At 45.9% G+C, this 22,823-nt stretch overlaps 1 protein-coding gene across 1 annotated transcript; it reads right to left on the bottom strand.

The window, feature by feature from the left end:
- Positions 1–471: 471 nt before the first annotated feature.
- On the bottom strand, positions 472–15,915 carry LOC102933895 (ovoinhibitor). The gene is made up of 14 exons (XM_037907253.2): positions 15,716–15,915; positions 14,502–14,521; positions 13,297–13,433; positions 10,277–10,337; positions 8,788–8,924; positions 7,961–8,021; positions 6,502–6,623; positions 5,939–5,999; positions 4,486–4,622; positions 3,910–3,970; positions 2,510–2,646; positions 1,952–2,012; positions 1,115–1,230; positions 472–666 (listed from the first exon to the last, which is right to left on the bottom strand). The coding sequence occupies exons 1-14, from the start codon at positions 15,759–15,761 to the stop codon at positions 621–623; spliced, it is 1,203 nt and encodes a 400-aa protein (XP_037763181.1). The 5' UTR covers positions 15,762–15,915; the 3' UTR covers positions 472–620.
- Between the last annotated feature and the right edge of the window lie 6,908 nt (positions 15,916–22,823).

Genomic DNA, 22,823 nt, shown 5'->3' with positions numbered 1-22,823 from the left:
ATCCAATGCAAAGTTTGTCATGTTGGGTGTCTTCGGAAGGCTCATAATGCACTGAGCATAGTTGTTATAGGGAGGTTATAGTAATTGTTACAGGAATGTTATAGTAAGGTTATAGGTTATAATTTCATGTATATAGCTATGAGGCTGAACACAAGGAAGATGTCAGATGTCTGCATGAGCTCACTACAGTATTGTGATCCTGTTACCTTTGTAGCTTGAGGTTAAATTCCATGTAAAATCATGAGACAATGTATTTGATGTGGCTACATTTTCCGGCTATCCCCTATGACACTGATGGAAGGAAGTGGCTGCCTCTCTGGAAGTTACATCCTAGAGGGAGTAGAACGTCAAACAAACAATCCGTTTCTAGCACAGACTCACACTTTCTGTTCTCTCTGGCATCGTCACTCAACAACCTGGAAAGAAACGTGGTATGTGACATGGAGATAAAACAGGACAAAGAAATGCTGGTGAGTTTTGTTTTATTGAACAAGAAACTCAGGAGAAATCAAGAGCCCCCAGGATGCCGGCTGTGCTGAGGATGGGTCTTTATGAAGGCTCTGCCAATGGGAAGTGAAGCAAAGGAGGGCTCTCTCTCAGGGCTCAGCACCTCTGAGGATTCAACATTCTCCAAAATGGCTCAAGGTGAGAGTCCCATTGCTTTCCCTGGAGGGGAAGAGAGAGAGAACTGGATCAGAGATGGAGCACGCAGGATGCTAATATAGGTCTCTTCATTCGAGTAGTGCTGGAAGTCTCTGATAGGGTCTTAGCACAGCATGGCAGACCATTCAAACTAATAGAATCTCAACAGCTATTTCCATCCATGCTTAGCATTCAAAGAAAAGTGAAAGATTTCGCTCCTTCATCAGGAACAAGAAGCGTTTGTGAAATATTTTTCATGACATACTGAAACTCTAGGCCAAATAGGTAAAACTCATTGCAGGTCTGCAGTTCGTGACATCTGGAGATCTGCTTCCCTCAAAATCAACATGACCACATACATAAGGAAACAGGCAAATGTGAAGTACGGGAACTTTACTCATGCCTCTTACAGAGAGAGAGATTGATTAATCACTTTAATTATTTAGAAGAAGAGATTTAGTTCTGTACGTACGCGACTGCATTGCAGAATAGACATTTGTTGCCGTAGGTTTTGTCATCAGAGCCGCAATGGGGTATGTACTCCAGCGTGCAGCTGGGGCTGGGTGTAACATAATCACTGCAGTCAACCTGCACGCAGAAGAGGAACAGCATGTTTGTAAAGCGCGTAGCAACAAATGGGGCTTTGGGTGCTACTGCAATAATAATCTATTCCTGCACTAAAAAAATTCACTTCGCCATCTAAGAATCTGATAACTGACTTATCCACTCGCCTCTCCCTGTTGGGAGGAGTTACTATAAAAATAAAGCTTGTTTTCCCACTTTGACCTAAGCAACATCTGCTGACCACATGTACGAGGGTAGCAGCAGGGGTTTAGAATGCCCTCTACACAGGGTGCCCTGCTTGTGATCAGAACATATGGGACTTTCCAACTTGCCCAGTGTATTGTCTTGGAAAATCCCAGTATCCAAAGAGGTCACTGTACTGATATATACAGGGGTCCTGTGTCTCCCCTTCCCATGGTCCTAAATCAGGCTGCTCGGAGCTTAGCCTGATACTGTGAGAAGAGACGCTATGGGGAAGTTCACATTTCTGCAGCACTGGGCATTGCTGCTGCTGAGCTCATATCCCATTCCTCTCCTCTCTCCCCTCCTTTCCCCTGATCTCAGTGTGGTTTATGGATAATGGCCATTTCGTGTAGCTAGCTGAAATTCATCCCTGGGAAGAAGACCCACACGGGGGCAATGCGGATGGTGCCTGAACCATCTCTCACTGAAGTCAAGGGGAGCCTTTCCAATGCCATCCACGGAAGTAGGATCTGGTCCTTCTTTTGCATCTGGTGTCACTTACCATTGCAGTTTCCTGTTTGCATTTCCCATGGTGTTTCTTGGTAACACTGGTTCCATGTTCCCTGGAAGAGGGAGAGACTGAAGTTAGGAGCTTAGGCTCATCCTGTTACACCATAGCTGCTGATAAAAATGACACAAACTCATATATACTGTCTGGAATTCAGAAACTATCTCAGTCAGATGCCTTATCACCTGTGACAAGGCAGGATAAGCATCTCTTACCAGTATATTCTTATCTGTTACTAGACATGTGACGTCTCCTTACAGTGTATCATTTGAATAACATGCCGGCCCATTCTTTCCTCTGCTCAATCACCACTCAGCCCCCGATTGAACTCTGGGGGTGGTAGTCTGTCTCCTCCGTGATAGCCCAACTGAGCACGTGCACGGGGTGGGGGAGGAAACTCAGAATAGACTGGAGAGGCAAAGAAGAGGACCAGGGGCTAAGAGATCTGCAGAAAGAGGTCTATGAAGAAATTCTGGTTTTTATTAAGGCTGGTATCCGGAGCTCCGCCCACTGTGAGTAACTCAGAAGGAATGTTCTCTGCACAGTACTTACGAGTTATGGGCACACAGGCTGCATTCGTTGGGGTAAGTGACGCCATCTGTGCCGCAGACCTCAGCCAGGATGAGTGGGCAGGCTGTCAGAACTTTGCCATCCTCAGTAGTGCCTCGGGGGTACTTACTACAATCCACCTGTAACAGCAATGTCAAGCAGTCACCGTGGTGCCCACGAGGCACCTCCCCACTCTGAGCCTGCAGCTTTTGTAGCTTCTGCTGAACGACAGACTAGGGTTATACTTTAAACTTCTTCTTCCATTGAATGTGGTGTGAGTAGTTCTCTCCCCTTCTCTCCTGCTGGAGAGTAAGGAATGCCCAGGTGGGAGAAAGGATCATTCACTCAGTCTAGGCCCTGTTGAACTTAAATGGGAATCAGAAGTGCAGCTTTAAACCAAAGCCTCAAAAATCTAATGAGTTTTCATTTATGATCCATTTTCCAGGGGGTTAAATGAGGCTAAGAAATTGGTTCAGCCCATTAAAACAGGGAGAGAGAAATATGCTACCCGATCTTGTTTCATTCTGTAAAATATGAAAAACCCTCAGGCGAGAGCCTCAGCTAGTGTAAATTGATGGAGCTCTGTGCACTTCAGTGGGAGTCAGTTTAGCCCTTTGTTGTAATATTTTCATAGTTTCTCTGACAAGGTGCCTGCCTGTTGCTCTGTGTATCTCACACCATCTAAGCACAGATTGTACCAGGAAAAAAAAATGCCATCCATCTGACTGTATCGAAATGGCATATCTGAATCCCAGGGTTTTGCTCCTTCAAATATAAAGCACTGGGGTTGTTTTGTTTCTTGATGGCCAAACTATTGCTGTGTTTAGAGCTGGTCAGCCTATACAAAATAAATCAATCCAATCATTTTTTTTTATTATTAGTGGTCATGTTCATCCAATGATTTCTGTATTTGTTCATTCCCCCTGCATGTAGGATGCCCTGACAGTGATCAGAACACAGGGGCTTTTTCACCTGCCCAGTTTATTTTCTTGGAAATCCCAGTATCGAAGGAGAGGAATGCACTAATCTATACAGGGGACTTGTGTCTCCCCTTCCTGTAGTCCTAAAACTGGCCACTCAGTGCTTCGCCTGGTACTGTGAGACGACTGCTATGGGAATGGGATATCTGTTCATATTTCCAGAGCACAGGGTCATCTCAAAGCCCATTCCTCTTGTATCCCTCTTTCTTTCTTCTGACAGTACGCTGATGTATATAGATAATGGCCATTTCATGTAGTTAGGGTGAATTCACCCCCTTGCAGAAGATCCCTACAAACTCTAGGCACCACTTGAATCCATGAGTATTGTGTCTGAGCCATCTCTCGCTGAGGTTAGGAGGTGTCTTTCCACTAACATTACTGGGAGTCAGGTTTGGCCCTTGTTTTGCATCAGGTTACACTTACCGGCACAACTTCCTGTTTGCATTTCCCATCGTGCTTTTTGCTAACATTGCTCCCATGTTCTCTGGAAGAGAAGAGATTGGAATTAGGGAGCTCAGTGGGTAACTCTCCCTGCTACACTCAGGGCAGTGGTAGAATGAACCAATCTCCCATATACTGTGGAGCGGGGGGAGGAGGTTACAGGTGGCATCTGATTGAATTAGTTTATCTCCTTCTACAAGGCAGTACCAGCCACACTGAGTCCAGTATAATCCTGTTCTTTACCAGATATGACACGTCTCTTTCTATTGTATCGTTTGGAGTAACATTCTGGCCCTTTCTTTTCTTTGTTCAATCATCACTTAGCCCCCTGCTGCATTCGGGGGGCGGGGGGGCGTCATTTGGCCGTTCCACGTTTCCCCAGTGAGCCAATGCAGGGTCAGGAGAGAAAACTCAAGGCAGATTAAATGGGTAAAGAAGTAGGGTCAAGGGCTAAGAGACCTCCAGAAACAGGCTAGGAAAGATATTTATAAAGGCTGTTTTCAGGAGCGTGGCCCTTTGTTAATCACCCAGAAGAAATGCCCTCTGTACAGTACTCACAGGTTATGGGCACACATCTCGCATTCATTGGCATAAGTGACCCCATCTGTGGCACACACTGGGTCCAGGATCCTGGGACAGACAAGCAGTACTTTGCCATCGTCCGCGGTCGTCCTGCGGTGTGAAGTACACTCAGGCTGGGAAAGTAACACAGCAAGAGAATTGTTGCATCCTTCGATCTATGAAATGGTGCCCCATGAGTCACCCCCCGTGTCTCCAGCCTTTCTGGTGTTTATCACAGGAGAAATTAGGGTTATGTTTAAAACTTATTGTTCCACAGGAAAGAGGGCTACTCAGTGCTACTGCAGTTTTCTCTCATGCTGGAGGGGAAGGAATGCACAATTGGGAGGAAGGCTTCTTCACTCAGACCTGTATTCTGTGGGACACACCCATAGGTATTACAAGTGGTGCATTTAGTCACAGCCTCAGAACTCAAAATCTAATGAGATTTCAGTTACGATCCAGTGTCCAGAGAGAGAAATGATAAGAATTTGTTTCAGTTCATGCAGAACATCCAGAAAGAAATATGCTGCCAGATTTGTTGTATTTGTATGATATAAGAAAACCTGGGGCAGATTCTCAGCTGCTGTAAATTGACCTAGCTCTGTTGATGGCAGTGATAGTTGATTTAGATACTTGATTTACAACAGAGGAGTATATGGCTCTTTGGTGGTAATTTTCATGCTTTCTCCAGTGTGGTGTCTGCACGTTACTCTATGTACCTCATATGGTCTAAGCACAGATAGTAACAAAAAAAGAGAAAAGACAGAAATTCCTTCATTCTGACTGTATGGAAATGGAGTGTCTGAATCCCAGGGTTTTACTCTTTCAATTATCTAGAACTGTGGTTGTTTTTGCTTCTTGGTGGCCCAAACAATTCCCTCAGGTTTAGAGCTTGTCAAATAGGTAAAAAAAATAATGATTTGTTCTGATTATTGCTCAAAAACAAGAGCGGATGTTTTGAATCCTCCTGCACACAGACTGCCCTGCCTGGTGTCACAACACAGGGGTTTTTACTACCTGCCCAACTCATTAGCTCAGAAAATCCCAGTATCCACCAAGGTGAATATAAACCAGGGGTCTTGTGTGTCCTCTCCTCAGTCCCAAAGCCGGCTGTTAACGTGTCGCCTGACACTGGGAGAAGAGATTGTTGTGTGAACAGGGTTTGTTTCACAGTTCTGCAGCACTAGGGCCTCTATGCTCCTTGTCTCAGATCCAGTTCGCCTTCGGTCTCCCTTTTTCTATTGCAGGATATGGATAATGGCCATTTGGCGTTGTTAGGGTGAAACTGATCCCTAGATACTAGGGCAGCACGTGGTCTATACATTGCCTAAATCCATGCATATAGTATGTGACCCTTCCCTCACTGAAGTAAATAGGTTGGAGTCGCTCCATTGGTATGAATAGAATAGAAGGAGGTTCGGCCACTTACTGTGCAACAGGTTTCACTTACCGCAGCTGTTTTCTCTTTGCACCTGCCGTCGTGCTTTTTGCCAACACTGGTCTGGTGTTCCCTGGAAGCGGGAAAGACTGGCGTGAGGGAGCTCAGTGAAGTACTCTTCCTATCACCCTCCAGGCACTGGTAAAATGAACCAAACTCCCATAGATTGGATGGGATCCAGGAAGTGTCTGAGTTAGATTATCACCGGCTACAGGGGCAGTAGCTACATCTCTGACTAGTGTAATGCTATTGGTTAGCAGATATGTGACACCTCCTTACAGTGTATCATTTGGAATAATATTCTGGCCCATTCTTTCCTGAATGGCCAAGCACCAGTCATCCCACTACTGAATTCTGGGGGTTGTGCTCTGGCTCTTCCATGATAGCCCCACTGAGCACAGACAGGACAAGGGGAGGAAACTCAGAGTACCCTGGATGGGCAGAGAGGAGGGTCCCTGTATAAGGGAATTATAGAAACACGTCTATGGAGAAATGAGGATATTTATACAGGCCGCAATCAGGAGCTCTGCCCATTGTTAATTACTCAGAAAGAATGGGTGATTTACAGTACTTACGAGTTATGGGCACACAGCATACAATCATTGGGGTAAGTGACGCCATCTGTGCCACAGACCTCAGCCAGGATCCTTGGGCAGGATATCAGGACTGTGCCGCGGTGGTACTCACTACAATTAAGCTGTAAAAATAACACATCAATAGTACCAGTGTGGTCTTTGTTATAAGAAATAGTGCCCATGAGTAATCTCCCCACTCTGGGCCTCCAGGCCTCAGAGCATCTCCCACAATACAAACTAGGGTTAAATGTTAAATTTATTCTTCTATTGAAAACCGGGTGAGTGGGTTCTAGGTGTTTGCTCTCATGCTGGAGATCAAGGATCATTCCCTCAGACTCATATTCTCTGGGAGGCACTCACGGTATATTGAACGTAACTAGGTATTAGAAGTGGATCCTTAAACCAATGTTCCAACACTCAAAATCTAAGGAGTTGTCATTTATGATCCAGTCTCCAGAGGGTTAAATAAGGCTAAGAATTTGTATCAATGCCAGCCAAACATGCAGAGACAAAAAGGTTTCCAGATCTTGCTGTTCCAATCTGCACCATATAGAAACCCTCAGGCCAGCTCCTCTGCGTGTGTAAATCTAAGTAGGTCTATGGATGTCTTTGGAAATCGATTCACCCCAGCTGTCCCCTCTGTGTTATTTGTTCATGTTTTCTCCAACAAAGAGTCTGGCTGTTGCTCTGTGAACCACACACGGTCTAAGCACGGACTGTGTCAAGTAAGAGAAAAAATGAAATTCCATCCCTCTGACTAGGAAATTGGAAGAGCTGAATCCCAGGGTTTTATTCTTTCAGGTAGATGGCATGGGGGTCATTTTACTTCTTGATGGCCCTGACTAATCCCTTTGGTTTAGAGATGGACAAATACGTAAAAGATATGTGAATCCAATGATTTGGAATGAATATTGCTGCTATTCATTAAATTATTTTTATGGTTATGGACCAACAGCTGGGGTGTTTGGAATCCCGCTGCACACAGGGTGCCCTGCCTGGGAGCAGAAATCGGGGTGTTTTCCAACCTTCTCAGTGTACGATCTTGGAAAATCCCAGTATCCAAAGAGGTCAATGCATTGATATATACAGGGGTCTTGTGTCTCCCCTTCCCATGGTCCTAAATCAGGCTGCTCAGTGCTTAGCCTGCTAGTATGAGAAGAGACTTCTATGGGAACAGGTGTTATGTGCACAATTCTGCAGCACTCGGATATTTCTGCTACGTGTCTCATATGTTGCTCCTCTTCTATCTCCTTTTGTTATGAGGTAATACTGTAGTATATGGAGAATGGCCATTTTGTGTATTTAGGATGAAATTCATCCCTGTGTATAAGGCAAGACACACCCCATGAGTCCATTCATACAATGCCTGAACCAGCTCTCATTGAAGTCAACAGGATTCTGTCCATTGACATCAATGGGAGTAGGATCTGGCTGTAATTTTGCTTCAGGTTACACTTACCAGGCCGATTTCATGTTTGCATTCTCCATCATGCGTTTTGTTAATGTTTTCCCCATGTTCTCTGGAAGAGGGAGAAACTGGAGTTAGGGAGCTCGGTGAGTAACTGTACCTGTTACACTCAAGAGCCAGTAAAATGGTGCAATCTCACATATATTGTATGGGATATAGGCAGTGTCTTACTGAGTTAATTTATCACCTTCTATGAGGCAGTGTGAGTGTCAACAACTTGTACCTTCCCATAAGTTACCAGACATGTGACTTCTCCTTATAGTGTATGATACAGTCTTCACTAAAAGGGTTAATTGTGACCAGATGCTTTACAATCAATATAAACGAAAGGAGGGAAAGAACACAAGACAGAATAGGGACAGCCCAGAATATTTAGATCAGTTAGATGTATTCATGTTGGCAGGGCCGATGAAATTCAGTAAGGAACTAACTGAAGCAGTCTCTGAACCATTACTGATTACTGTCAAGAACTCATGGTGGAGGGCCAAGGTCCCAGAGGACTGAGAAGAGGAAACAGAGTGCCTATCTTTACAAATGGAAAGAAAGAGGACCTGGGGAATTATAGACCAGTTAGTCTAGCTTTGTAGCCTGCCTCTTCCATGATATCCTGGTGGGATATATGGTGGGAACGGGGGTTAGTGGGAGTAGTGGGAAGCAGAGGAGAAAAATCAGAGTACATTGGAGGGGCAAAGAATGGGACTGGGGCTAAAAGGCCTACAGAAATAGGCCTATGAAGAAATGATGGTGTCTATAAAGGCTGTTCTCAGGAGCTCTGCCCAGGAAGTACTCCGAAGGAACGTTCTGTGTAAAGTACTCACAGGTTATGGGCACACAGCATACATTCATTTGGGTAAGTGACGCCATCTGTGCCACAGACCTCAGCCAGGATCCTTGGGCAGCCTATCAGAACTTTGCCATCCTCAGCTTTAATCCTGGGGTACTGACCACAATCAAGCTGTAAAAGCAACACAGAAATCACGCCGGTGCGGCTGCTGTTGTATGAAATAGTGCTTCAGAGCGACTCCCCCACCCGGGGCCTTCAGCCTCTGTCCCTTCAGCCACCAGATGCACAAGGGCCCTGTTTTAAACATATTCTTCCCTTGGCAATGGGGGGAGTCATTCTGCAGGAATTTACTCGTGTTCTCTCGTGCTGGAGGGGAAGGAAGTCGTGGATGGGAGGAAGAATCAGTTCCTCAGACCTGCAGGGCTGCGCAGAGGTTTTTGTAGGCCAGGGGCAGAATGTGAAACTGAGGCCCCCACCCTTCCAAAAAATGACCACAGGGGGGAAGAGCATGGAGAGTGAGTCCACCCACGCTCACTCCGCAGGAGTGGCTCCAGTCCTGTGGCTCTGGGCCTGGCTCAGGGGTCTCAGCACTGCTTTGGTCTGGCCCAGCCATCACTCCAGCATGATAGAGGGGCAGCTGGGCCAAACCTGGGCAGCACCGTAAGCCCTTGAGCCATGTGGCAAAGCCACACAGTTTGGGACCTTCTCAAATGGGGGACTCAAGGCAAAGTGCCCCTTTGGCCTCCCCCTTTCAGCAGTCCTGCAGACGTGTATTCTTTGTGAGGCATCCATGCCCTGTTGAAACTAACTAGGTATTGCAAAGGGAAGATTAACCAATGCCTCAAAATCTTTTCATTTCTGATCCAGTCTCCGGAGAGTTAAATGATGCTAAGAATTTGTTTCAGCCCATGCCAAACGTGTAGAAAGAAATATTCTACCAGATCTTGTTGTTTTATTCTATAAATTATATAAAAAACCCCTCAGGCTAGCTCCTCAGCAGCTCTAATTAGATGTATTTCTATTAACTGCAGTTGAATGGGTGCTGTGCCTAGGATCAGAACATGGGGTGGTTGCAACCTGCCCAGTGTATTATCAAGGAAAATCCCAGTATCCATGAGATGAATGCACTGAAATATACAGGGGTCTTGTGCGTCTCCTTCCCATAGTCCTGAAACTGGCCACTCAGCGCTTAGCCTGATACTCTGAGAAGAGGCTGCTATGGGAAAGGAATTTATGTGGACGTTCCCAGAGAACGGGGGCATTTTTGCTCCTTGTCTCAAACCCTACTCCTTTTCTAGCCCTCTTTCTTTCTTCTGACACTGTAGCATAGAATATAGATAATGGCCATTTCGTGCCGTTGGACTGAAATTCAGTCCTTTGCAGAAGGCCCGTACAAAGTCTATGCTCCATTTAGTCTAGGCATGTGGCGTCTGACCCATCTCTCACTGACATCAAGAGGGGTCTTTCCGTTGACATCAGTGGGATTAGAATTTGGCCCTTCTTGTGCATCAGGTTTCACTTACCGGCACAATTTCCTGTTCACATTTTCCGTCATGTTTTTTGGTAATGTTTTTCTGATGTTCGCTGGAAGAAGGAGAGATGGGAGTTAGGGAGGTCAGTGAGTTACTCTCCCTGTAACCCTGAAGATGCTGGTAAAATTAACCAAACTCACACATGCTGTGTGGGATACAGGAGGTGCCTGACTGAGTCAGCTGATCACATTTTAGCATCACTGATTAGCATAATCCTGTTGGTTATCAGACAAGTGATGTCTGGTGTATGGTGTATCATCTGGAAAAACACTCTCTGGTCCATTCTTTCCTCTGTTCAGTCACCATTGAGCCCCCTGCTACAACTGGGGACTGTAGACTGGCTCTTCTAGGATAGCTCAGCTAAGCACAAATAGGGGCCTGGAGAGGAAAATCAGGGTGGACTGCAGGGGCAAAGAGGAGGGCAAGGGGTTTAGTGACCTACAGAAATAGGCCTAAGAGGAAATGATGGTATTTTAAAGGCTGTTCTCAGTGGCTCTGCCTATTGTTAAATGCTCGGAAGGAATGTTGTCTGAGAGAAGTGACGCCGTCTGTGCCGCAGACCTCAGCCAGGATCCTAGGGCAGCGCATCAGGACTTTGCCATCCTCATCAACAGTCCTGGGGTGCTGACTGCAATCAAACTGTAAGAGCAACACAGCGACAGTACCGCCGCAGCCTTTGTTACCCAGACAGTGCCTCCCCGCGCTGCGCTTCCAGCCTTTGTACGAGGGTTCTCGTGTACCCTTGTGCTTCCCTTGGAAATGGGGCGAGGCAGTTCTGCCGGAGCTTTCTCTCCTGTTGGAGAGGCAGAAATGCACACGTGGGAGGAAGGATCACTCACTCAGACTCCTGTTCTGTGTGAGGTTCCCAAGCCCTGTTAAGTCTAACATGGTACTAGGAGTGGATCCTTAAACCAAAGCCTCAATATCAAAATCTAGTAAGTTATTTATTATGGCTCATAGTTAAGTGAGGCTCCAGATGGTTAAACGAGGCTGCGAATTTGTTGTGGCCCATGCAAAACGTTTAGAACCTGGCTTCCGGATCTCGTTGTTTCTTCCTGTGTGTAAAATATAAAAAACCTGACCCTCTAGTCTCAGCTGCTGTAATTACATAGGCCTCTACAATATCAATGGAGGTCAATTTACACTAGCTGAAGATATGCCCCCTCAGTTATTGTTGCATAGTTTCTCCAGGGTTGCGCCTTCTGTATCCCGCACAGGCTGAGCACAGAGTGCGTCAGGGAAACTGAGGATGGAATTTGATCAGGCTGACTGGGTAGAAATGAAGCATCTGGATCCCAGGGCTTTACCTTCTCCAGCATATGGCCCTGGGGTAGTTTTGTTTCTTGATGCCCAAACTATTCGCAGTGGTTTAGAGCTAGTCAAATACGCAAAAAAATAAATTCACCAAATAACATGTCTGCTTATGGCTCATATTCATGAAATTATTTCTGAGTTTGGGGAGAGAAGTAAGGGTATTTTGAATGCCCTGCCTGTGATCGGAAAATGGGGTGTTTTCCAGCCTTCCCAATGTATGATCTTGGAAAATCCCAGTATCCAAAGAAGTCAATGCACTGATATATACAGGAGTCTTGTGTCTCCCCTTCCTATAGCCCTAAATCAGGCTGCTTGGTGCTTCTCCTGTTACTGTGAGAAGAGACAGCTATGGGAACAGGAATTGTGTGCACAATTCTGCAGCACTGGGATATTTCTGCTTCTTGTCTCAGGCCCTATTCCTCTTCTCTTGCCCTTTCTGATGACGTTAGAGTGTAATAGACGGAAAATGGCCATTTTGTTTATTTAGGTTGAAGGTCACCCCTGTGAAAAAGGACAGTACATGGTCTAGGCACCACGTAGGGCCATCTATTCAGTGCCCAAACCATCTCTCGCTGACTGAGGGCAAAAGGAGTCTTTCGGTTGACATTACTGGGAGTAGGATCCAGCCTCTGCTGTACACCAGATTACACTTACTGGCACAATTTTCTGTTGACATTTTCCATCATACTTTTCGCTAACATTGGTCCCATGCTCACTGGAAGAGGGAGATTGGGGTTAAGGAGCTCAGTAAGTAACTCTCCACATTACAGTCAAGGTGCTGGTAAAACAAACCAGATTCACATGTACTGTGTGGGATACAGGAGGTGTCTGTTGGAGTTAATTTATCACCTTCCATGGGGCAGTATCAGCATCGCTGGCTAGCACAGTTCCAGAGACAAGGTGGGGAGGGGGGGCAATATCTTTTATTGGAACAACGTCTGTTGGTGAGAGAGGCAAGCTTTCGCACTACACTGAGCTGCTCTTCAGGTCTGCAGAAGAAGAAGCTCTCTGTGTAAGCTCAAAAGCTCGTCTCTCTCACCAGAGAAGTTGGTCCAATAGACAATATGACCTCACGCACCTTGTCTCTCTAATGTCCTGGGACCGACACGGTTACAACACCACCACACCGTATCATTCTTTTAGTTACCAGACATGTGACATCTCCTTATACTGTATCATTTAGCAGAACACCATGGCCCATTCTTTCCTCTGCTCCGTCAGCACACAGCTCCCTTGGGATGCTGTAGTCCGGCTCTTCCATGATCCCTCAGCTAAGCACATATAGGGGGAAGGAGAGGAAACTCAGGGTACTCTAGCAGGGCATAAAAAATAGGGACAGGGCCTAAGAGACTTACAGGAACAGGCCTGAAGAAATGATGGTATTTCTAAAGGCTGTCATCAGATGCTCTGTTCATTGTTAGGTTTCAGAGTAGCAGCCGTGTTAGTCTGTATCCGCAAAAAGAAAAGGAGGACTTGTGGCATCTTAGAGATTAACAAATTTATTTGAGCATAAGCTTTCATGAGCTACAGCTCACTTCATCGGATGCATTCAGTGGAAAATCTCCTCACTGTATTTTCCACTGAATGCATCCGATGAAGTGAGCTGTAGCTCACAAAAGCTTATGCTCAAATAAATTTGTTAATCTCTAAGGTGCCACAAGTCCTCCTTTTCTTTTTGTTCATTGTTAGTTACTTACGAATTGTGTGCGCACAGTCCACATTCGCTGGGGTAAGTGACGCCATCCGTGCCACAGACTTCAGCCAGGATAAATGGGCAGGCTGTCAGTACTTTGCCATCCTCAGCAGTACCCCGGGGGTACTTACTACAGTCTACCTGTAACAGCAATGTCAAGCAATAGAAGTGGTGCAGCCATTTAAGTATGAAATAGTGCCCATGAGTAATCTCCCCACTCTGTGCCTCCAGCCTTTTTAGCTTCTGCCATAAGGCAAAGTAGGGCTATATTTTAACCTTATTCTTCCATCCATGAGTCTGTTCTGCAGTAGCTTTCTCTCATGCTGGAGGAAGGAATGCACAGCTGGACAAAGAATCATTCACTCAGACCTGTATTCTGTGGGAAGCAACCATGCCCTACTGAAACTAAGGAGTTATTACAAATGGAGCCTTAAACTGAAGCTGCAAAATCTAATGAATTTTTGAAACATGCTTTCCAGAGGGTTAAATGAGGCTAGAAATTTGTTTCAGTGCATGCAACATGTGCAGAGAGAGATGCCACCAAATCTTATTGTTCCAATGTGTGCAATATTAAAAAACAAACAAACCCTTAGGCCAGATTCCCTGCAGGTGTAAATTGATGTGGCTGTACTAACATCAAGAGACATCAATTTACTAAAGATCTAGTCCCACATTGTGATTTTTTCATAGTTTGTCCAATGCTGTGGCGACATGTTGTTTTAAGTACCTCACAAGGTCTAAGCAGAGGTTGTATTAGGTAAAATAATAAATATAATAATAAAATTCCATCAGCCTGACTGTTTGGAAACAGAATATCTGAATCTCAAGGTTTTACTCTTCCAGATATAAAACACTGGGGTAACTATGCAGCTTGAGGAACCACCCAACTATTCTCACTGTTACAGAGCTGGTCAAATATATATCGCACTTCTTCCACTAAATTATATGTCTATTGTTTATATTCATCACATTGTTTATTCAACATGTCATTCAGTTCTAGAATTGTCTGGGGATGACAAAAATATTTGTTGAAATTATCTGATAAAAAGACAATAATCCCCCAATAATGTCTTTGGTGACCATTATACAAACAGCCGCAGGTTGCAGTGTTTTTCATTCACTCGGCCACAGTGTGGTCACCAACCATTTATCTTAGGTCAGAGATCTGGAGAAAGTGACAGAGAATAAATAGAAAGATCTGCCACTCACCTCACTGCCCAGGGCAACAGCTGAAAGAAAATCACAGAGAGAATCATAAAACAAAGCCAAATAATTGACAGGAACAGGTTTTAAGTGTGCGAATCTCTTTTGTGGAATAATTCCATGCGGTTTCTAATCGAGTGACTGTCAGTGAACAGATTGTTAAACTAAACAAACCATGTGTGAAATTTGGTACCATGCTGGTAATTGAGGATAAGGTGTCTTACTTTTAATGTAACACGGTGTTTTGTTGGGATTTTCTTTTCTTTTTTACAGGCTGTGTTTTGTGATCCAAATGGAGATCTACAGGATATCACTGAAAATATACTTTAGTATAAATAGTTGATGTCTTAACAGCTGATTGTGCCCTTGTATCAGGCCCTTATACATTTAATGTCCTTCACTGTGCCCACAACTTAATTACGGGTGTGAAACTGAACCTGCAGTTACTTCTACCCACAAAACTGAGGGTGCAGAAATAGTTCGCCCATTTAAGACTGTATGGATATTAGGCCCTGGAGATCAAGTCTTTTCAGTGCCATCTTTTGAAGAGAAAAAGCTCTTCTCCAGCAGGAGAGTGAGTTTGTGTGGGGGGTGGGGGGGGTGTGAGAAAACCTGGATTTGTGCTGGAAATGGCCCACCTTGATTATCATGCACATTGTAGGGAGAGTGGTCACTTTGGATAGGCTATTACCAGCAGGAGAGTGAGTTTGTGTGTGTGGTTTTTGGAGGGGGGTGAGGGGGTGAGAGAACCTGGATTTGTGCAGGAAATGGCCCACCTTGATTATCATACACATTGTGAAGAGAGTGGTCACTTTGGATGGGCTATTACCAGCAGGAGAGTGAGTTTGCGGGGGGTGGGGGGTGAGAAAACCTGGATTTGTGCTGGAAATGGCCCATCTTGATGATCACTTTAGATAAGCTATTACCAGCAGGAGAGTGGGGTGGGAGGAGGTATTGTTTCATGGTCTCTGTATATAGAATGTCTTCTGCAGTTTCCACAGTATGCATCCGATGAAGTGAGCTGTAGCTCACGAAAGCTCTTGCTCAAATACATTGGTTAGTCTCTAAGGTGCCACAAGTACTCCTTTTCTTTTTGCGAATACAGACTAACACGGCTGTTACTCTGAAACTCTTCTAAGAATGAGACTATGTTCCACTTTGAACACACCTTAATATTTTTGAAGCTGGCTAGGACTCTCAGTATGGCAAGAATTACTCACCTGAAAAGCACCATGTTGCTAGAGTAAGAAGCACAAAAACACCCATTTTCCTGGTGGAGAGGAGGTGGTGGTTTAATCTGTGTCGAATCTGTTAGTGCTCAGCTGAGGCGATGCTCTCTTAGTGTTCCCCACCGATGATGATCATGTACCATGTGTGATGTTTATATCTACATGTATATACACTCGTGCAAGAGACCAGCCTATCCAACTTGATTACGAAACAGCCCTCCAATTCTGTCACTGGGACAGTAGGCCTGCCAATATTTACTGAGGTCTTGACTTCGAGCTAATGATTCACTTTTACTAGCTAATTGATTTTGGCTGGTCCTTTGATTAGTCGCTTGAGACAGGTTTTCCGGTATCAGGAAAAAAAAAGAAAAGAAAATAGAACGTAAGAGGTGTCAGTGAGTAGCCTTGAACATTAAGAGAAAGCTGCGATTATTCCACAGAGAAGAATGAAGTCTTTGTTTGTGGTGCAAACTCTGGTTGTGGTGACCCGATGGGCTGGTGGTCTGGGGGGAAAGCATGGGGAAGGGGGAGTGGTTGTGGCTATTTGTTCTCACATCTTTTCTGAGATAAGACCCCAGCTCTGCATGTTAGACATCATCAAAGTCCAGACCCGAAGAAGAGCTCGAAAGCGTGTCTCTCTCACCAGCATAAGTGGGTCCAGTAAGGTCCAGCATAAGTGGGTCCAGTGGGTCCCCCACCTTGTACTCAACTGCTTGGCTTTGGAGAACCAATGCGCAAACTGAGACTCTCATGGCATGTAGTGCAGATAGTCACAGAATTTAGGCTGAAGGGACCACCGGATCGCTTGTTTGACTCCTGTACAGCACAGGCCACCCACACCACCCAGCCCCCACACCCTAAACCCAACAGCCGACATGAGCCCAAAGCGTTACGGCCAAGAGGAGATTCGACTGTTATGTACCACAGGAAGAGAACAGGAGGGACTGAGGTGCCCCAGTGCCCAAGGCCCCCGCAATGGCCAGGAAATGTTGAAGGGAGAAATAGCAGATAACCCTGGGAGCCATAACCCCTCGGAGGATGGTGAAGCACTGGAATGGGTTACCTAGGGAGGTGGTGGAATCTCCTTCCTTAGAGGTTTTTAAGGCCCGGCTTGACAAAGCCCTGGTTGGGATGGTTTAGTTGGGGATTGGTCCTGCTTCGAGCAGGGGGTTGGACTAGATGACCTCCTGAGGTCCCTTCCAACCCTGATATTCTATGATTCTACTGTCATATGGTACTAGCCCTGAATAGGTAGATTTATTACAAATCTTTGCTACTGGACTAGCAATCTCATGTGCCAGTTCTTTCAGCATTCTGGGATGGACGTTATTTGGTTCCTGTGATTTGAGCGCATTAAGCTCTTTTCGTTTTTCTTCCACCTCAGATGTGGTAATTTCCATTTCTAGACACTCCTTTCCATCAGCCTTCCTGCCTTCATGCATATGTTCCATATTATCATCCTCATTGAAAACCAAGGCAAAATATTCATTTCGTTTTTGGGCCACACCCAGATTATCTTTAATCTCCTTTCCATCCACACTGCAGAGCAGCCCAACCTCATTCTTCATCACTCTCTTTTTATTTATAAAACTAAAAAAACCCTTATTATTTATTTTAATTTCCCTGGCAAGAGCTAATTCAGCTTGACTTTTAGCACTTCTCACTTTATTCCTACATTTGCTAACCTCCATGATGTCTCTTTCTTAGCTGATCAACCCCTTTTTCCCATTCCCTACACGCTCTCTGCTTACTCCTACTATAAATTTGTTAGTCTCTAAGGTGCCACAAGTACTCCTTTTCTTTTAACCTTTTTGGGGCAGTGATTCATCCATCTGGGGCTGCAGTCTTTCCCTACATGTTTTTTTTCCCTTGCCTGGGTTGCAAATTTCAAATCATTTTTGGATTGTTGATCTGCTAGAAGAAAGGGGCTCTTGAAAACTTTATTGATGTGGTCTATAGAAACCAACGAAAGACGCTGGGCTCAAGTGAAACTCAGCCAAAGGCTACAGAAATGTCCCCATCTCCATATCAGTCAGGAGAGATTATTTACAGAACAAGCCAGAGTTAAAATGTAGCAAGTCAGCATATTCTGCCAAGATAGCTCGAGTGTAAATTGCAATGAAGTTGTATAAATAAAGGGAATATTTGTATTAGGAGGCAGCTATACAGGAAAGTCCAGCAGGCACCTGATTGGTACAGATAACCCAGAACATGGCTCACCAGGCACAGACATAAGTTATCAAGGTCTTATTTCTTGATCCCTACCATGCCTAGAGGCCTGGCCCATGTAACACTCCCCCTGCTAAAGGAGCCTGAGAAATTGGAACAGACACGGTGCTAAACTACCCCGAGTGACTTGGGTCACTCTCTAATAAACCTCACTGCGGCGGGCAGAAGGGGAGGGAATAGCCGTGTTCACTGAGAAATCCCTTCAACCCTAAACAGGTCAGTTGCACCCTAGAGCTTGTTGAGAAGAGGTAGCTCTTTTCTTCCAGTGGGTTGATGGACGGGCTCCCTCCTCCAGTTTCCCCTCAGGCCATCCCTCCACACAATGACTACCGCCATGCTGAGAGCTTCAAGGTGTCACAGGGTAGCTGTCTCTTTCAGGGGAGCTGGGCTCAGCAACCTCCCAGCTGAGACTGAGCAGCTAGGGATCAGGAGTGATAAAATCCAGCAAGTGGCCTGGATGGGGTGGGAACGGCTACAGGAAGCAGGCTGGCTCCTTTGGCAAGCGAACTCCCAGGCAAGTGTCTGGAGCAGGCCTGGGAGAAGAGCTGCCAGAAGCAGGGCCGCTCTGCCAGGAAGGCCCCGGGTCAGCAGGTGTGTGGGGATCAGTGATCACTCAGTGCTTAAGGTGCATGCAAGGGCTGCACTTCGTTCTCTGTCCACTTCCTGCTGATGGGGATACCACCACCATGAGCCACAGAGCCCCGCCAAGATGCTGTGCGGGGAAGCTCAGCCCTTAAAGGCACAGCGCCACATGCAAAGAGCCCAGTTTGTGGCTGACTCTTAGGCAAGTGGCCTGTACAGAGGAAACCTTCAGGGAATGGTTGGCCCCTGCCGAACACCCTGCTTATGGGGAAGGGACGATTGTTGTGCTGAATTTGTATTATTTGGAGGAAATAAAGCTGAAGCCCTGAGAAACAAGACCTGTACCACACTCTGGGCATGGTACCAATCGCTCCTGGGCTGGGAGACAGATGCATGAAGTATGCACCTAGCAATATGTGTTCGTCTCTCTTTCTCTCCAGGTAGCAGGGACTTGACTTCGTTTTTCTTTTAATGTGCTGTGACTGGGGGAGGGTTGGTGGAAGTAGAAGTGGGTTATTCCCTTTGCTCTAAAGGCGAAAGGACTTGAGGGTCGGCATTTTTTATTGGGCACAATCAACACTGTACTGATTTCAGATGAAAACAGAATCCCTGCCTGAAGGAACTTGCAGCCTAGAGCAAGGGAGAAGGTTTGCCAGAGAAATTGTGAGTGGTGTTAATCATTCAGTATTTCTTGGGCTGTTATCGCTGCTGTGTGGGTGTTTTGTGTGCTCACGTTTCGTCTATGGAAAATAGATGGCACAGTAAGTTACAAAAATAATGCAACTCATTCACCTTGGATAGATTAAGGTCATTTTACCTTTCAAGCAGCTGCATATGTTCTTTGCATGTCTCTCTGCCTGCAATCCCCCAGGAACCACATGGAAAGAAGTCATGGCATCCCTTGAATTTATTTCATTGAGCAGAATTATAATAACTACAACCACCCCATGCATGGCACTGGTATTTCACGCTCTGTTCTCTGGAACCAAGGTGCAGTCATTCTTCTCAATGAACTGCAAAGAGCCCAGTGAGCCACGGGAGATTGTTATCTCTTCCTTGGAGCTATAACCCAAGACAAGGAATTCTGCTGAATTTAATGAATTGTCAAAGCAAAGAGTCACCAAAGCAATTAAGGGCCTTTGGAGCACAAGATGAGAGGAGAATGTGTACCTATGTGAGGATCTACACAGGAACGTCTACAAAGGAAATTGCTAATGGAAAATGAGCACAAAGACTGGTTTTCCACACTCACTATGATAATGAGCAATTTCCTCTTGTATTGGCTCAAATACATAAATGAATCTGCTCCAGCCATACTTGCCTCCTTTTGTGTGTGCATCCCAGGTGAAAGAGCTAAGTGGGGTAGGTTTCAGAGTAGCAGCCGTGTTAGTCTGTATCCGCAAAAAAAACAGGAGGACTTGTGGCACCTTAGAGACTAACCAATTTATTTGAGCATAAGCTTTCGTGAGCTACAGCTCACTACATGCATCCGATGAAGTGAGCTGTAGCTCACGAAAGTTTATACTCAAATTTGTTAGTCTCTAAGGTGCCACGAGTCCTCCTGTTCTTCTTTCTAAGTAGGGTAGACACATAGTCCTTCTGCTGGCCTCTGGGGTGGCTTTCACCATGCATGACCGTCGGGGGCAATCAAGATAGTGAATTTTTTAAGTCAGAAGTGGGAGTCTTTGCTCCCTTCACAAGTAGCAGGATGCAGTGCTAGCCATTACTGTGCCAGGGACCATGGTGATAGTACAAAATTACAGTGCAGTAAATGACACGCACTTGATAATAATATTTTACTTGTGGTTTACCCCTCACCCCCCACCCTCCCAATGGCCCAACCTAGACTCCACTGGCATTTAGGGCAGATGTGCTAGAAGAAAGGGGCTCCTGAAACTTGATTGCTAAGGTCTGTAAAAGGCAGTGGAGCAACCTAAAGGAATTGGGGTCAGACAAAATTATGAAATTCAGTCAAGGTCTACAGCAACGTCACATGAACCTTATCTGAGGGGAGAGGTTATTTACCAAGGCCCTGTAAAAGTGGATCAAATGCTGTTCTGCCAGGTGTTTTGGAGATGAATTGCAATGAAGTTCTATAAACAAAGGGGGACACCGCTATCAGGGACAGCACAATGGGTGCGCGCATCCTACAAAGTGTCCAGAGGGGCACACAGGGCGGAGTTCCCAAGGTGACTGCCTGCAGGCCTGGGGCCTTTAAGACACACCAAGTTAAATGAGCACAGGAGACTGAGTTGCTCTCTGACACAGTGTCATATCCTAACATGATCTGGAAGGCCACCTCCTAGAGGCCCATTATTCTAGAATCATAGTCTGTTTCCTGCCATATCCCTACCTGGGTAATTCTAAGACAGAACATCGACTAAGGGCAGACCTTAGCCTCTAGTGTGCAAACTTCCTGAATGCAACCCACACCCAGCAGGGTCCTGGGCCATGAATGGGGCTCACGGGTGCTACTGCAATACAAATAATTGTAATAACATGGCTCTATTTTCAAAGAATTCATTTGGAGACCAGAGTCTAATCCTACATCCTCAGTTACGTCTCTGCAACCTCGTTGAAGTCTGATATTTCTAAGGACAGACAGCCTCTAGTGTGCGCTGATTAAACAGACTTTGTGTCCTTCTGACAGCATGACTTTCACTGTGGCTTAGCTAAGGTTATAATCATTCACTATGTGACTTTAAAAAATCAGAGAGAAGGAAAACACCTACAGTGTCAGACCTCATTTCCCATCCCCGATCAATGCAGGATTTATCCCTATGGTCTGTGAGCCTGTACTTTGTCCAATTCAAGCTTCATTGACTCAAGCAATGGGTCTGTGACCTCCTCCCATTATTCCATGCACCCAGACTTGGCCCAACAGACAGCCTGAGTGTCCACTGGCCAGGATTTGGAGGGCTATTCATTTGCATTAAGCAGATGGAATGAATTTTGGCTACCTCATCTTTAAATATGGAGGGCGCAGGCTATTGAGACTACATGTCCCAGCATGAAGAGATCCAGCTGGAGCTGAGTGGCTTGAGGGCTTGGATCGAGATATAATATTGCATGCTGGGACTTGTAGTCTCTGTGGGCTGCGTCTCCATGTTAAAGGTGAGGGCAGCCAGAGGATGAACCACTGAATTCTGTAAGCAGCACTTATTTTTCAGAAGTTATTCCCCCAGCCACAGAACTAGGTCCTGGGCTGAAACTTGGGTATGTGCCGTGCACTACTTTCCATCCCTACTCACGCTGTGTGCGCAATCGGCGTTTGCAGCATTGGTGTAGCCATGCCGGTCACAGGATATGACAGGGACAAGGTAGGGTATAAAAGAAATTACCTCCCCTAGCATATCTCTTACACAATGGAGGTCATTGCTTTGACTGTTGAAGATGTTTAGAGAACCCCTTTGGGCATGCTGGGGCTACAGAAGGAATCCCAGTGGCTTGGGTTCTGTTAGAGCCCCCGCATGCCATTGAAATGGGAGCTTGGCGCGTAGCTCCCTTGTGAATCACGGCCCATGGCCCGCAGAGGGAGCACCCGGACTGCCCCACTGCACTAAACTGGGACGTTTGCTTTCACAATGACAAGAGCTTGTGTGGCAGCAGGAGACGCACACAGGCCAGTGTCTCGAATGAGGAGAGTGCAGACCCACGCCCTGGCTTTGTGCTGCGACTCCTCCTCTTGGACTTTGCTGTGACCGCCGCATCGTGCCGTTTGGGGCTCCATGCCCCAGGAACAATTTAGCATCAAGTTTTAATAGCGCTGAGGGCCTGATCCTGCTAGGGACTGAGCAATCCATGTGCAGTACAGAGCACCCTTCGGTTCGGCAAGGAATTATGATTATTTGTTGTACCATATCCCCTAGCAGCCCATGACATATGCCAGGACGCCATTGTGCTAGGCACATTACACCCTACACAGCTAACACCCCCGGAAAACCATTCATTTAAACGCACCCCTGCTCTTTTATCCTGTTTTTCTCTCACACACCCATATGTATGAAAGCAGGACCAGCAGGAAAATGTCCAGTCGCTCTACAACCCAAAAGCCCAGGGAAATGCAGCTCACCGGACAATCACAGTAAGAAACAGCTTTCCCGATGCTCGCTGGCATGCACTGTGCACTCTCACGGGAGCACCAGCACAGCCAGAGTCTCCACCCGTCCTGCAGCTGGCCGCCTGCCCCGTGTGCTTACCTGCAACGTGAAAGCTAGAGCATGCGAAAGGGACAAACGATGGAACGGTCAAGTGGGGGAGGAAAGGGAAAGAATGTGAAAGAGAACAA

This window comes from Chelonia mydas, chromosome 8 (assembly GCF_015237465.2).
Source record: "Chelonia mydas isolate rCheMyd1 chromosome 8, rCheMyd1.pri.v2, whole genome shotgun sequence".
Lineage (NCBI taxonomy): Eukaryota > Metazoa > Chordata > Testudines > Cheloniidae > Chelonia > Chelonia mydas.
The sequence above is the reverse complement of the archived record's forward strand: the minus strand, read 5'-3'. Positions and strand labels throughout refer to the sequence as shown.